Genomic DNA, 15,469 nt, shown 5'->3' on the forward strand with positions numbered 1-15,469 from the left:
AGGGCTACTTAATTAAAAATCAAATGGGGGTCATTTTGATACTTGAAAAAAATGCTAAAAATTGATATTTTTATTTGAAGACAAAACGTTGTGTTAGAGGTGCTTTTTCTCATTACATTCCGTTTTGATAAATTATTATTTGAAACCTCAACTTTTTAAATTTTAGCAGACACATACCAGTTGCAATTGTATTGGTATTGGATCGGTATCTCCTTCATTTCGCACTCCATTCAGCTGTATAATCACTCCCAATAGATGATGTCTGCCTATACCTGACACCAGCTACTTCTCTTTGTTTTTAATGTCTTTTTTATTTTATTTTAATCTTCTATTTTATTCGGGTGTTACCATTTAGTAGGGCTGTGAATCTTTGGGTGTCCCACGATTGAATTCAATATCGATTCTTGGGGTCACTATTCGATAATATATCGATTTTTTTCGATTCTCGATTCAAAAACGATATTTTTCCGATTCAAAACGATTCTGTATTCACTCAATACATAGGATTTCAGCAGGATCTACCCCAGTCTGCTGACATGCTAGCAGAGTAGTAGATTTTTGTAAAAGGCTTTTATAATTGTAAATGACAATGTTTTATCAACTGATTGCAATAATGTAAATTTGTTTTAACTGTTAAACGAACCAAAATTATGACTTATTTTATCTTTGTGAAAACATTGGACACAGTGTGTTGTCAAACTTATGAGATGCGATGCAAGTGAAAGCCACTATGGCACTTTTTAAATTTTTTTATAAATGTCTAATGATAATGTCAATGAGGGAATTTTAATCATTGCTGTGCTGAAATTATAACTAATATTGGTACTGTTGTTGATAATATTAATTTTTGTTTCACTACTTTTGGTTTGTTCTGTGTCGTGTTTGTCTCCTCTCAATTGCTCTGTTTATTGGAGTTCTGAGTGTTGCTGGGTCAGGTTTGGTTTTGGAACTGGATTGCATTGTTATGGTATTGCTGTTTAGTGGTTTGTTGAATTGATTAAAAATATATATATATATTTGAAAAAAATCGTTTTTTTTTTAATTAGAATCCATTCTGAATTGCACAACATAAACGATTCGATTCGTATTCGAATCGATTTTTTCCCCACACCTCTACCATTTAGTGTTTAATTGTACGGAATATGTACTGTAATGTGCAATCTGCAAATAAACGTTTCTATCAATCAATCAACCAGCCTGAAATTTACTCGATATCGGATCGGAAAGAAAATGAATGGTATCGCACTACACTGATCCTGTAAATACCATCAAGTTGGTATGTTTGAGAATTGGTCTTTTCCAGGCAGATATTTCAAAACAAAAGTATAAAATACAAATAAAAAGTACGTGAAAGCCCTTAAACGCAAACTTCAAGTTAGATGGATGGAATATGTATTTTAGCCGTATAAAAAAACATTTTTAAAACCTCCCAACACAGTTATTTTACTAGTTTTAGCTCTACGTTAGCGTTTACTTCGAACACCCTGCATCAATTTCCGGTTAGGACCTTTGTGCGTGATGGATGCTTGACTCCACCAAGATGACAGCTGCTGCCTGCAGTCGGTTAGCTAACACTAGCTAAGTGCTACATCATCGCTGCATGAGTGCGAAACACGCCTACTTGTGTCTGCCTGGAGTTTAAAAAGTGTATATTCTACGTGGCTGCTCGTCACGCGTACAAACACGTTGCTCATTTGTAACGGTGACGTGTGCGTGCTATGCCAGCTAAGACGCCAGCAAGCTGTGCTAGGCCTGCTAAGCTAACATATGCTAAGCTAAGCTAAAAGCCGGTGACCGAGCTGAGCGATGGGGAAGAAAGAGTCTAATTTGAAACCTCTGGTAAAAAAAACAACGAATGTACCCTTAATTACTTATTAGTTGTTTTTTTCATTGTGCCACGTTGTACTAATCCTCTTGAATAACGTTTAGATATTAAGTAACAAACGACGAGTCTTTGTGTAATCATGTCTTCATGACAGAAAGTATCGATGTTAATGTTACAAAACAATATGAATGACGTGTAAATGTTGAAACATAACAAAAACGTTAAAAAAAAGAATTTACATAGCTCCTTGTTAATAGTGATCTGTGTTGTAGAGGCGCAAATGAGAAGTGTTTTAATTGCTCCTTTATATTGTGTGTTACTGTGCTACTGATTGTTTTCAGTGATGGAGGCGGAGCCTGGCGGCCATGATGGACCTGTCTAAGAGCTTCTCTGTAGTGCCCAGAAGCCACGCCCCCGTCCAGGACCTCGCCAAGAAGCCAGAGTGGTACCACAGACGCCCGGCCAGCCCTCACCTCGATGCACCGTGCAGGACCAGAGCCATGTTGCGGCCCGATGCGGGTGCCGGCGTTGAGCCAGGCAGCTATTCGAACGCCAGCCTCAGCCCCGGCCTTTACCGCGAGGGCGTTCATGGCGACCTTTGGTGTTCCGGCTTCTACGGGGCCGATGACATGGACAGCAGTGGCGAGGAGGACAGCGCCAGCAGCTCTGATGTCATTGTCCTGCTGTCCACGTCCAAGCAGCCGCTCTTGTGCGCCCCTTTTGTCGCGGACGGCGTACGACACGTGGTGGAGTCGGCCGCGGCGTCCTCGCCAGGCTTCTGTCGCCAAGGCACGGCGCTCCTGAGCTCACCGAGCCGAGACAGCTCGTCCTTGGAGGAGTCGTCCGACAGCTCGGGCGACATCCCCCCGCATCACGCCAGACCCGTGGTCCTCCTGTCGGACCTGAGCTCCGTCTATGCTGACTCCGCCTACTCCCGCGTGGACGCCTCCAGCGATGACAGCGACGTGGTGGAAGTTCCCGTTACCAAGGTGACACTGAAAAGACCAAATATTTCCCGTCAAAGGAGGAATTTGGAGAATGCCGAGCAGATTGAAACTCCGCCCACTGAGGGCAAACGCAGCAGTCGGATCAGCAAGTGCCCTGTTTTTTCTCACCTCCCTCGCCACCGCTTGACGAGGCGCGTGAAAAAGGACGCAGTGGGAATTTATTACGAAAGTTGCGACTCTGGCGACGTGATGACGTACGCGCTGCGCTCGTCCAGCTCCGACGATGGTCGTCCCCCTGCCGCTGCCCAGTGCGCTGAGGATCCTCCCTCATCCAAGACAAAGGCTGAGCGTCAGCCCGACTCCCAGATCCCGCTCGCCGCCTGCAGACGCACACCGACAAAACTGAGGGAGGTCACTGCAAAGCGAAGTGGGCGGAGAAAAGGAGCCGGCAGGAGGGCGGCGGCTTTGACGAGACGACGAGCGGTGTTGGCTCGTTTCTCGCCGCCGCCGGCGCCGATCAAAGTCCGAGATTCCAAACAGAAGAGGAGGAGTTCAGACATATTTTGTCCGTTTGTGCGTGTGCAGGACCGCCTTTGCACAGTGGTCAACCACAAGGAAGACCAGCAGGACGGACGCCTGAAAGATCAAACGTCCACCGCCGCTTCCGGTTTCCTACCCAAGACATCCTGTTTCCGTCTGGCTCGACATGTAGCCGCCGGCGCAAGTCCGGCGACGCCGCTGTGCTACCTTTGCGGTCATGCGAGCAACCTCCGAGGCCTCGGCGACCTCCACGGGCCCTATTATCCTGACCACGCCCCCCGGACCAGCCATGGCGGGGAAGAAGAGCGTTGGATCCACGAAGACTGCGGCATCTGGAGCGCCGGCGTTTTCCTGGTCAGAGGAAAGCTGTACGGCCTGGAGGAGGCGGCGAGCGCCACACGCCACACGGTCGGTCCGGGGTCATAGGGCATCCGCTTGCGGATGACATCATGCCGAGACTCAACTCTACTTTCTATTTCAGGTGTGTTCCTTGTGCCAGCGACCTGGAGCTATTATGGGATGTTCCCAGAAAGGATGCACGCAGAGTTATCACTACACCTGTGCATGCCACACAGGTACTGTCTGTGTGTCTGAGTGTGTTTGTGTGTGTGTGTGCGTGTGCGTGTGTGTGTTTAACCAGTATGTGTGTGTGTGTGTGTGTGTTCAGGTTGTGTTCTAAATGAAGACAATTTCTCAATGAGATGTCGCCAGCATCACATGACGCAGCATTATCAACATCAAAGACACATAAAGGTTAGTTATTTTCCTACTTCCTGTCACAACCTTTGACCTTTAAGTGTTGTCTGCAACAGAGTGAGTTGTGGCGAGCGACGCGGCGACATGTCAGGTGACCACGCCGCAGGATGCCCCTCTGTCTTGAGGGTCACATGGCACAGGAGTGATTGCAACTACGGTTCACAAAAGTAAACAGATTACTGCAGTAATTTATAATTTAAGATTGGTTAAGTGGAGATGTTTAACCTTTCGGTATTTTTTTCATTCAGAACTTTCGACAGCTCTCATCTGGGGCGACGGAGCTTTTCTGACCATGCCTTCTGCTTTGTGTTGTCATGGAAAGCGGCGTGCGTGTGCATGTGAGCTCAAGACAAACTTCCTGGTAATATTTTAACACAAAATGACACACACACACACATATATTTATTTGTGTGCGTGTGCGCGTGTGTGTGTGTGTGTGTGTGTGTGTACACAGTACAGGCCAAAGGTTTGGACACACCTCATTTCAATGTGTTTTCTTTATTTTCATGACTATTTATTTACATTGTAGATTGTCACTGAAGGCATCAAAACTATGACACCTGTGAAGTGAAAACCCTTTAAGGTGACTACCTCTTGAAGCTCATCGAGAGAATGCCAAGAGTTTGCAAAACAGTAATTAGAACCAAGGGTGGCTATAGAATATAAATAGAATATAAAACTTATTTTCAGTTATTTCACCTTTTTTTGTTAAGTACATAACCCCACATGTGTTCATTCATAGTTGTGATGCCTTCAGTGACAATCTACAATGTAAATAATCATTAAAGTAAAGAAACACATTGAATGAGAAGGTGTGTCCAAACTTTTGATCTGTACTGTATGTTTCCAGTAATATATATATTTATATTGATGTAAATGTAAAATGTATGTATGTATATATATGAATGTATGTATATTTATATGTATGTATGTATGTGTGTGTGTGTGTATATATATATATATATATATGTAAATAAATAAATGATAAATGGGTTGTACTTGTATAGCGCTTTTCTACCTTCAAGGTACTCAAAGCGCTTTGTATATAATATAATATGATATATATAATATATAATGTAATATATAATATATAATGTAATATATGTATATATATAAGGGGTATATATGTATATGTATATATATATGTAAATATATATGTATATATATATGTAAATAAATAAATGATAAATGGGTTGTACTTGTATAGCGCCTTTCTACCTTCAAGGTACTCAAAGCGCTTTGTATATAATATAATATATATATATAATATAATATAATATATATATATGTATATATATATGTAAATATATATGTATATATATATATGTAAATAAATAAATGATAAATGGGTTGTACTTGTATAGCGCTTTTCTACCTTCAAGGTACTCAAAGCGCTTTGTATATAATATAATATAATATAATATATATAATATATAATATATAATGTAATATATGTATATATATTAGGGGTGTGGGGAAAAAATTGATTCGAATACGAATCGAATTGTTTATGTGGTGCGATTCAGAATCGATTCAAATTTTTTAAAAATCGATTTTATTTTATTTTTTTATTTAAAAAAAAAATATATATATATATATATTTTTTTTTTAATCAATCCAACAAACCACTAAACAGCAATACCATAACAATGCAATCCAATTCCAAAAAACCAAACCTGACCCAGCAACACTTAGAACTGCAATAAACAGAGTAATTGAGAGGAGACACAAACACAATACAGAACAAACCAAAAGTAGTGAAACAAAAATTAATATCATCAACAACAGTATCAATATTAGTTATAATTTCAGCATAGCAGTGATTAAAAATCCCCCATTGACATTATCATTAGACATTTGTAAAAATAAAGTGTCATAGTGGCTTACACTTGCATCGCATCTCATAAGCTTGTCAACATACTTTGTCCAATATTTTCACAAAGATAAAATAAGTCATATTTTTGGTTCGTTTAATAGTTAAAACAAATTTACATTATTGCAATCAGTTGATAAAACATTGTCCTTCACAATTATAAAAGCTTTTTACAAAAATACACTACTCTGCTAGCATGTCAGCAGACTGGGGTAGATCCTGCTGAAATCCTATGTATTGAATGAATACAGAATAGTTTGGAATCGGAAAAATATAATTTTTGAATCGAGAATCGAAAATATCGATATATTATCGAATCGTGACCCCAAGAATTGATATTGAATCGAATCGTGGGACACCCAAAGATTCACAGCCCTAATTATATATATATATATATATATATATATATATATATATATACAGTATATGTGTGCAGTGGGGCAAAAAAGTATTTAGTCAGTCACCGATTGTGCAAGTTCTCCCACTTAAAATGATGACAGAGGTCTGTAATTTTCGTCATAGCTACACTTCAACTGTGAGGGACAGAATGTGAAAAAAAAAAATCTAGGAATTCACATTGTAGGAATTTTAAAGAATTTATTTGTAAATTATGGTGGAAAATAAGTATTTGGTCAACCATTCAAAGCTCTCACTGATGGAAGGAGGTTTTGGCTCAAAATCTTATGATACATGGCCCCATTCATTCTTTACTTAACACGGATCAATCGTCCTGTCCCCTTAGCAGAAAAACAGCCCCAAGGCATGATGTTTCCACCTCCATGCTTCACAGTAGGTGTGGTGTTCTTGGGATGCAATTCAGTATTCTTCTTCCTCCAAACACGACGAGTTGAGTTAATACCAAAAAGTTCTATTTTGGTTTCATCTGACCACATGACATTCTCCCAATCCTCTGCTGTATCATCCATGTGCTCTCTGGCAAACTTCAGACGGGCCTGGACATGCACAGGCTTAAGCAGGGGGACACGTCTGGCACTGCAGGATTTGATTCCCTGTCGGCGTAGTGTGTTACTGACGGTAACCTTTGTTTTTTTAGTCCCAGCTCTCTGCAGGTCATTCACCAGGTCCCCCCGTGTGGTTCTGGGATTTTTGTTCATGATCATTTTGACCCCACGGGATGAGATCTTGCGTGAAGCCCCAGATCGAGGGAGATTATCAGTGGTCTTGTATGTCTTCCATTTTCTGATAATTGCTCCCACAGTTTATTTTTTCACACCGAGCTACTTCCCTATAGTAGATTCACTCTTCCCAGTCTGGTGCAGGTCTACAATTATTTTCCTGGTGTCCTTCAACAGCTCTTTGGTCTTGGCCATAGTGGAGTTTGGAGTCTGATTGTTTGAGGCTGTGGACAGGTGTCTTTTATACAGATAACGAGTTCAAACAGGTTCCATTAATACAGGTAACGAGTGGAGGACAGAAGAGGTTATTAAAGAAGAAGTTACAGGTCTGGGAAAGCCAGAGATCTTCCTTGTTTGAAGTGACCAAATACTTATTTTCCACCATATTTTTCAAATGAATTCTTTAAAATTCCTACAATGTTAATTACTCGATTATTTTTTTTTTTTACATTCTGTCTCTCTCACAGTTGTAACTATGATGAAATTTACAGACGTCTGTCATCATTTTCAGTGGGAGAACTTGCACAATCGGTGGCTGACTAAATACTTATTGGCCCCACTGTATATATATATATATATATATATATATATATATATATATATATACATACATATATACACACGTGTGTGTGTGTATACCCCGTTTCCATATGAGTTGAGAAATTGTGTTGGATGTAAATATAAACGGAATACAATGATTTGCAAATCCTTTTCAACCCATATTCAATTGAATGCACTACAAAGACAAGATATTTGATTTTTAAATTCATAAACTTTTTTTTTTTGCAAATAATTAACTTAGAATTTCATGGCTGCAACACGTGCCAAAGTAGTTGGGAAAGGGCATGTTCACCACTGTTACATCACCTTTTCTTTTAACAACACTCAATAAACGTTTGGGAACTGAGGAAACTAATTGTTGAAGCTTTGAAAGTGGAATTCCTTCCCATTCTTGTTTTATGTAGAGCATCAGTCGTATTTCACGCTTCATAATGCGCCACATATTTTCGATGGGAAACAGTTCTGGACTGCAGGCGGGCCAGGAAAGTACTAGCACTCTTTTTTTATGAAGCCACGCTGTTGTAACACCTGCTGAATGTGGCTTGGCATTGTATTGCTGAAATAAGCAGGGGCGTCCATTAAAAAGACGGCGCTTAGATGCAGCATATGTTGTTCCAAAACCCGTATGTACCTTTCAGCATTAATGATGTTTTTACAGATGTGTAAGTTACCCATGCCTTGGGCACTAATGCACCCCCATACCATCACAGATGCTGGCTTTTGAAGTTTGCGTCGATAACAGTCTGAATGGCTGGCTTCCCCTTTGAGCCGGATGACACAATGTCGAATATTTTCAAAAACAATTTGAAATGTGGACTCGTAAGACCACAGAACACTTTTCCACTTTGCATCAGTCCATCTTAGATGACCTCGGGCTCAGAGAAACCGTCGGCGTTTCTGGATGTTGTTGATAAATAGCTTTCGCTTTGCATAGTAGAGCTTTAACTTGCACTTACAGATGTAATGACGAACTGTATTTAGTGACAGTGGTTTTCTGAAGTGTTCCTGAGCCCATGTGGTGATATCCTTTAGAGATTGATGTCGGTTTTTGATACTGTGCTGTCTGAGGGATTGAAGGTCACGGTCATTCAATGTTGGTTTTCTGGCCATGCCGCTTACGTGGAGGGATTTCTCCAGATTTTCTGAACCTTTTGATGATATTATGGACCGTAGACGTTGAAATCCCTAAATTTCTTCCAATTGCACTTTGAGAAATGTTGTTTTTAAACTGTTTGACTATTTTCTCATGCAGTTGTGGAGAAAGGGATGTACCTCGCCCCATCCTTTCTTGTGAAAGACTGAGCATTTTTTGGGAAGCTGTTTTTATACCCAATCATGGCACCCACCTGTTCCCGATTAGCTTGCACACCTGTGGGATGTTCTATATAAGTTTTTGATGAGCATTCCTCAAATTTATCAGTATTTATTGCCACCTTTCCCAACTTCCTTGTCAAGTGTTGTTGGCATCAAATTCTAAAGTTAATGATCACTTTCAGAAAAGAACATTTTTATCCGTTTGAACGACAAATATGTTGTCTTTGTAGCATATTCAACTGAATATGGGTTGAAAATAATTTGCAAATCATTGTATTCTGTTTATATTTACATCTAACACAATTTCCCAACTCATATGGAAACAAGGTTTGTATATATATATATATATATATATATATACATGTGTGTGTGTGTGTGTGTGTGTGTGTGTGTGTGTGTGTGTGTGTGTGTGTGTGTATATATACATATATACACACACACACACACACACGTGTATATATATATATATACACATGTGTGTATATATGTATATATACATATGTATGTGTGTCTATATATATATATATATACACATTGTGTGTGTGTATATATATATATATACACACGTGTGTGTGTTTATTTATATATATATATATATATAGACATATGTGTATATATATATGTGTGTGTGTATATACATGTGTATAAATGTATACAAATGTAGAAAATGGATGGATGTGTGTATGTTTGTATATACACATTTAACTTTAATGATTGACTTTGGTTTGTGTCAGGTGACATGTCTTACGTCTTACCTGTGCTGGACCGAGTCAGGACCTGGAAGCCACATGGACAACCTGCAATGGCGACCACCATCATTACAGATTCCCAGCGATGATGATGATCGGAAAATGTTTTTCCAATGTCTTAAGTAATATTTATTTTATTTAAATCCTTTTTAATGTATTTTAAATAAATGACAAGTTTCACTATTTACTGTGTCTGCTTTAAGTTCATGTTTGTTATTTTAAACCAGTGTTTTCTAACCATAGGGTCGGGGCTCATTGAGGGCCAGCAAAAAGAGTGTTTTCTCAGCTCCTTAGTTGTAATACACGTTTCCACCACTTGTGGCAGTAATGACAATATCAAACAAGAAGAGTGGCGCTCAAGTAATACAGAAGTTTTTAAAGTGTAAAAATGATGGCGAAAGTGTAGCTTCATTTTCGATTGAGCTTTAATTTTATTGACAGTTTAGTTAAACATATTCCTTATTAATTTAGTCAAAATGCATTTATGTTAGCACTATGGAAGTATAAGTCATTGCTTTTCGCAGTATATCTGAGTAGTAGTATAATCAACCTGATTTAAGGCTTGATAATAATCTTTGTGATTAACACCTACTTTCCTATCAATTGACAAAGCGTATGTTGTTATAATGTAAGTAGGTTGGATATAATTATTGAATAGGATTAAAATCAAGAGTAAAATTGGTCATTCAGGAGGAAATTGAAACCAAGATGCATGCAGTACTGCACATAACCGCAAGAGAGCGCGCGAACACTTCCAAGTTTATCAGTTTGCCATCCATCCATCCATTTTCTACCGCTTATTCCCTTTCGGGGTCGCGGGGGGCGCTGGCGCCTATCTCAGCTACAATCGGGCGGAAGGCAGGGTACACCCTGGACAAGTCGCCACCTTTCCAATATTATTTACTATTATTTTAGTCGACTGCTTTGTTTACAAAGTCAATATTTCACGTTAAAGTTAAGATTTCTTTTTTCCATGTTATATAACTTGTTTTACATACAAACGTACATTGGCACACACACACACACACACACACACACACACACACACACACACACTCGTGGTCAAAAGCCACAGTCTATATATATACATCAAGTTATATATTTGTGATGTGTGCAGTGGAAAAAAAAAATGTGGTGGCGTGCTGACACACCCGGGCACTCCGCCCACATTCCTGATGACCTGCAGCCGCCAGCTGCCACATGGACACAGGAAGTCGGAGACAAAAATAAGATTTATTTTGATGCAGAAGAAGGCGTGTATAAATATTACAAGGTGTGAAAACAACTTTATAAATACAAATCAGTAAAAACATTTCAACCATACAAAACTTTTTTTAATCACTTTTGGTTTCCTGCGTGTGTCTGTGAATGTGCGTGTGCTTGTGTATGTGTGTGTGTGTGTGTGTGTGTGTGTGTGTATGTATGTATGTGTGTGTGTGTGGGAGAGAGAAAGAGAAACAGGACGTGCGAGGAAGCAGGAAGTAGGCTTGACTTCCTGTTCAGCATTTGGTGACCTGCGAGTCCTTGCCAGCGTCCATCTTGGCCACCAGGAGTCTCAGCGAGTCCCCCGAGGAGCGAATCAGTTCTCGGCCGCTGCGGACCAAAAAGGTGACAAAGGTGAGTACGAGGCATGGCGCACCGGGAAGGGCGGGGTGGGGGGGGCGTACTCACACGCTGTAGTCCAGACCCACCAGGCTGACGCCGTTCACCGCCAGAATCCGATCCCCGGTCTGGAGTCGCCGACACAACGCCGCGGGAGACTCGGGGACCAGGGACTTAACGTAGATCCCGCTCATCCCCAGCGGCGTCTTCTGCTCAACACACAAAAAAACGGAGGCAGGTGACGTCACACGCAGGGAGACATTGGATTGGTCGGAAGCGGCGTGGCGTCGTACCGTCCCGTCTACCAGCGCCAGGCCGAGACCGTGAGGTCCTCTGTGGACGTGCACGGTGAACACGTCCTCGCGCTCCCCTCCTTTGTCTTCTTCTCCTGCGGCACACGCAAACTTCAAATCACGCCACTGGATTTCAATATCAGGCGACACTGCCTCGTGTGGCAGGAAGTGGTAACGCACCTAAGACCCTTGCCCCCTGCAGCCGTTCCCAGCATGCAGTCTAACCCCCCCCCCCATGCAGAACAAAGCGATTAAGATTCCCTGCAACAAGTCGACTGTAAATTCTCATGACGGTCAAACGCTCTTTTCTGTTCTCGCATCGGAACCTCGCTGTCATTCTTGGCCCGATTAAAGGATTAGCGCACTTTGCAGCAAAGCATCATGGGAGCACGCCGCCTCGTACCAACAAAGTTGGGATTTCATTTCTAAACAGCATGTCTTGGAATGGTTGGATTTTGCAGCTAATTTCCCAGCCGTTCATCCAAGAGTCATAAAACTTGGCACATAACCGCTAACTGTTAGCATGCTAAAACCGGCAAGTTATTTTTTGTGCGGGTTTTTCAACTGTATACCCCCAAGTCATATAGCTTGGTACAGAGCAATTGCTAACTGTTAGCATGCTAGAATAACACCAGCAAGCTATTTTTTGGGGGGGCTAATTTTGCAACTGTATACCCCCAGGGGTATAACTTGGTAATTGACATATGCTAACAGTTAGAATGTTCGCGTCAGCAAACTATTTTTTGTGCAAGTTTTGCAAGTTTATATAACCCCGATTCATATAACTTGGTACATGGAAATTGCTAACTGTTAGCGTGCTAAAATAAAACCAGAAAGCTTTTTTTTTTTTTTTTTGCTAATTTTGCAACTGTATACCCTCAGTCATATAACTAGGTACTCAACATATGCTAACAGTTAGCATGCTAGCATCGGCAAACTATTTTCCGTGCGAGTTTTATATTTGTACACCCCAAGTCATATATTTTGGTACATGGCATTAGCTAACTGTAAGAATGCTAAAATAACAACAGTAAGCTATTTATTTGGCTAATTTTGCAACTGTATACCCTCAGTCATATAACTACATACTTGAGATATGCTAGCAGTTAGCCTGCTAGTATCAGCAAGCTATTTTTGTGCTATTTTTGCAACTGTATACCCCAGTAATATAACTAGGTACTTGACATTTGCTGACAGTAAACATGCTTCCATCGGTAAGCTATTTTTTTAGTGCAAGTTTTGCAATTGTATGTCCCCAAGTCATATATAACTTGGTACATGGTAATTGCTAACTGTTAACATGCTAAAATAGCATTACCAAACAATTTGTTTTTTTTGCTAATTTTGCAACTGTATACCCCCAGTCATATAACTAGGTACTCGACATATGCAAACAGTTAGCATGCTAGCATCGGCAAGCTATTTTTTGTCCAAGTTTTATTACTGTATACGCCAAGTCATATAATTTGGTACATAGCAATTGCTAACTGTTAGAATGCTAAAATAACAACAGTAAGCTATTTATTTGGCTAATATTGCAACTGCATGCCCCCAGTCATATACCTACGTTCTTGACATATGCTAACACTTAGTATGCTAGCATCAGCAAGCTATTTTTGTGCAATTTTTGCAACTGTATGCCCCAGTCATACAACTAGGTACTTGACATATGCTAATAGTTAGCATGCTGGCATCAGTAAGCTATTTTTTGTGCGAGTTTTGCAACTGTATGTCCCCGAGTCCATCCGTGCATCCATCCATTTTACTACCGCTTATTCCCCTTTAGGGTTCCGGGGGGCGCTGGTGCCTATCTCAGTTACAATCGGGCGGAGGGCTGGGTACACCCTGGACAAGTCGCCACCTCATTGCAGTACCCCCTAGTCATATAGATTAATACATGGCTATTGCAAACTGTCAGTATGCTAAAATTACATCAGCAAGCTTTTTTTTGGTTCTAATTTTACAACTGCATACCTCCAAGCATATAACTAGGTACTTGACATATGCTAAAAGTTAGCATGCTAGCATCAGCAAGCTATTTTTTGTGCTAGTTTTGCAACTACCGTATTTCCTTGAATTGCCGCCGGGGCGCTAATTAATTTAAAACCTCTTCTCACTCCTGCGCTTACCAAATGCATGCGGTAAAAATTACAGTGTGATGTAAGCTTGGACCTTAAATCCTACTGAATATCTCCTAATCTTCTTCCCTTTATGCGATTTCAAATTACCGGTATTGAAATCAGCCTCCCCCATTTTGAAAATGATGACAGGGGAAGTGTCACTCGTGACATCACGAGTTTGACCAGGCGGTAATACCAAGCATGCGCTAATTATTTTGGGAAGCGAGTTTGACCCGGCAGTAATTCAAGGCAGGCGCATACTATATGCCCTGCGGCAATTCAAGGAAGTACGGTATATACCCCCAGTCATAGAACTCGATACTTGACCTATGCTAACAGTTAGCATGCTAGCATCGGCAAGCTATTTTTGTGCGAATTTTGCAACTGTATTCCCCCAGTCATAGATCTCTTAGGGGCCCTAAACTAGAACATTTCCAGTAAAAAAAAAAAAAATTTTCTGAAGCTCCGTCCCCATAAAACACCACCTTATTAAAAGAAATGCTTCAAACATCACGTTGGGAAGAAGCTCTCGTCTTTCGGAAGAAATTGCCAGTCAATGCTGTCAAATTGCGGAACTGCGCATACTTGCCAACCCTCCCGGATTTTCCGGGAGACTCCCGAAATTCAGCGCCTCTCCCGGAAGAAATTTTCTCTCGAAATTCTCCCGAAATTCACGACCCCTCCAGCTCCATGCGGACATGAGTGGGGACAACCTGTTTTCAGGTCCGCTTTCCTGTTATATAAACAGCTTACCTGCCCAATCACGTTACAACATCTACGGATTTTAGTAAAAAACTGCACACATAAGGAGACGAAGCAGAAGAACGAGGAAGTTACAGGCATGGTGACGCCGTCTGTAATAGAGTGATTCTATGTTGTCATCTCCTGGTGAATGTTGGCTATAGCGTTATGGGGTTGCTTTTTGATTGGCCAACGATTTACGTGGTGTTTTGCACCTGACGGCAAGTGACTCACGCCAGTACGCAAATGGCAGAACAAAGGTTACTCAAATAGTGAAAGCTAAGTGTTGTTGTTTTTTTTAGTAACCAGCAAGCACAGTAGAGTTAGTAGAACAACTGTGTTTTTATTACTGTGTATTTGATAGGTGCCGTCTGAAATTCAACTATTTCTTTTATTTATATATATAATAAAATAATATTTTTAGCTATAATTCACTGAAAGTCAAGTATTTCATACGTATATATATATTTGTATATTTATATAAATATATATGAAATACTCGACTTGGTGATTTATACTCATCCCCTCTTAACCACACCTCCACCCCACCCCCCACCTCCTCCTCCCGAAATCGGAGGTCTCAAGGTTGGCAAGTATGGAACTGCGTGAGCGAGCCGACAATACGCGCAAGCCGAACCTAAATGCTAACATTAGCATGCAGACAGCTAAAATGTAATGTAAACGACCAAGCAATGTGACACTGAGGTGTACACATGTCAAATTTGCTGTGTGTGTGTGCGTCCATCTTACCGCTGCCTTGCTGAAGCTCCGCCTCCTGCTGTGCTACCTGGGGCGTGTTGGGCGGGGTCAGCAGGCAGGAGGGGTCCGTAGGCAGGTTCTGCCGGTCCACTTCCAGACTCTTCAACTTGTCGACCAGAACCTCCTGACAGCTCCTTATGTCGCCATGGCAACTCGGCGTCTCAGTGGGCGTCGTCTCAGTGGGAGGGTCCCGGGGTACTGGACCCGGGCAGGTCCCGCCGGGTGCCGAGGGGACCTGAGAGGTGGGGGGGAG

The 15,469-nt window shown here is 41.1% G+C and overlaps 2 protein-coding genes across 4 annotated transcripts in view; one reads left to right on the forward strand and one right to left on the reverse strand.

Moving 5' to 3' along the window:
• The first annotated feature begins 1,489 nt into the window (after window positions 1–1,489).
• On the forward strand, window positions 1,490–9,884 carry LOC133556108 (uncharacterized). Of its 2 annotated transcripts, none has more exons than XM_061905729.1 (7): window positions 1,490–1,563; window positions 2,167–3,720; window positions 3,794–3,887; window positions 3,980–4,065; window positions 4,125–4,235; window positions 4,317–4,429; window positions 9,687–9,884. In XM_061905729.1, exons 2-5 carry the CDS (start codon window positions 2,191–2,193, stop codon window positions 4,161–4,163), a joined length of 1,749 nt encoding a protein of 582 aa, XP_061761713.1. In that variant the 5' UTR covers window positions 1,490–1,563; window positions 2,167–2,190; the 3' UTR covers window positions 4,164–4,235; window positions 4,317–4,429; window positions 9,687–9,884. The 2 variants fall into 2 exon arrangements, with proteins under 2 accessions (XP_061761713.1, XP_061761712.1); XM_061905728.1 differs by having other exon boundaries at window positions 1,501–1,839.
• Window positions 9,885–10,915: 1,031 nt separating this feature from the next.
• The window catches only part of radil2a (Ras association and DIL domains 2a), a 55,338-nt gene continuing 50,784 nt past the window's right edge, over window positions 10,916–15,469 (reverse strand). For both annotated transcript variants that reach the window (XM_061905733.1, XM_061905732.1), the window contains exons 13-16: window positions 15,208–15,451; window positions 11,597–11,691; window positions 11,373–11,512; window positions 10,916–11,294 (exon numbers count right to left, since the gene is read on the reverse strand). In XM_061905733.1, coding sequence (XP_061761717.1) covers window positions 11,201–11,294; window positions 11,373–11,512; window positions 11,597–11,691; window positions 15,208–15,451 — 573 coding nt within the window. In that variant the 3' untranslated portion in view covers window positions 10,916–11,200. The remainder of the gene's footprint in view (window positions 11,295–11,372; window positions 11,513–11,596; window positions 11,692–15,207; window positions 15,452–15,469) is intronic.

The sequence above is a fragment of the Nerophis ophidion genome, linkage group LG07 (assembly GCF_033978795.1).
Source record: "Nerophis ophidion isolate RoL-2023_Sa linkage group LG07, RoL_Noph_v1.0, whole genome shotgun sequence".
In the NCBI taxonomy this organism is placed as follows: domain Eukaryota; kingdom Metazoa; phylum Chordata; class Actinopteri; order Syngnathiformes; family Syngnathidae; genus Nerophis; species Nerophis ophidion.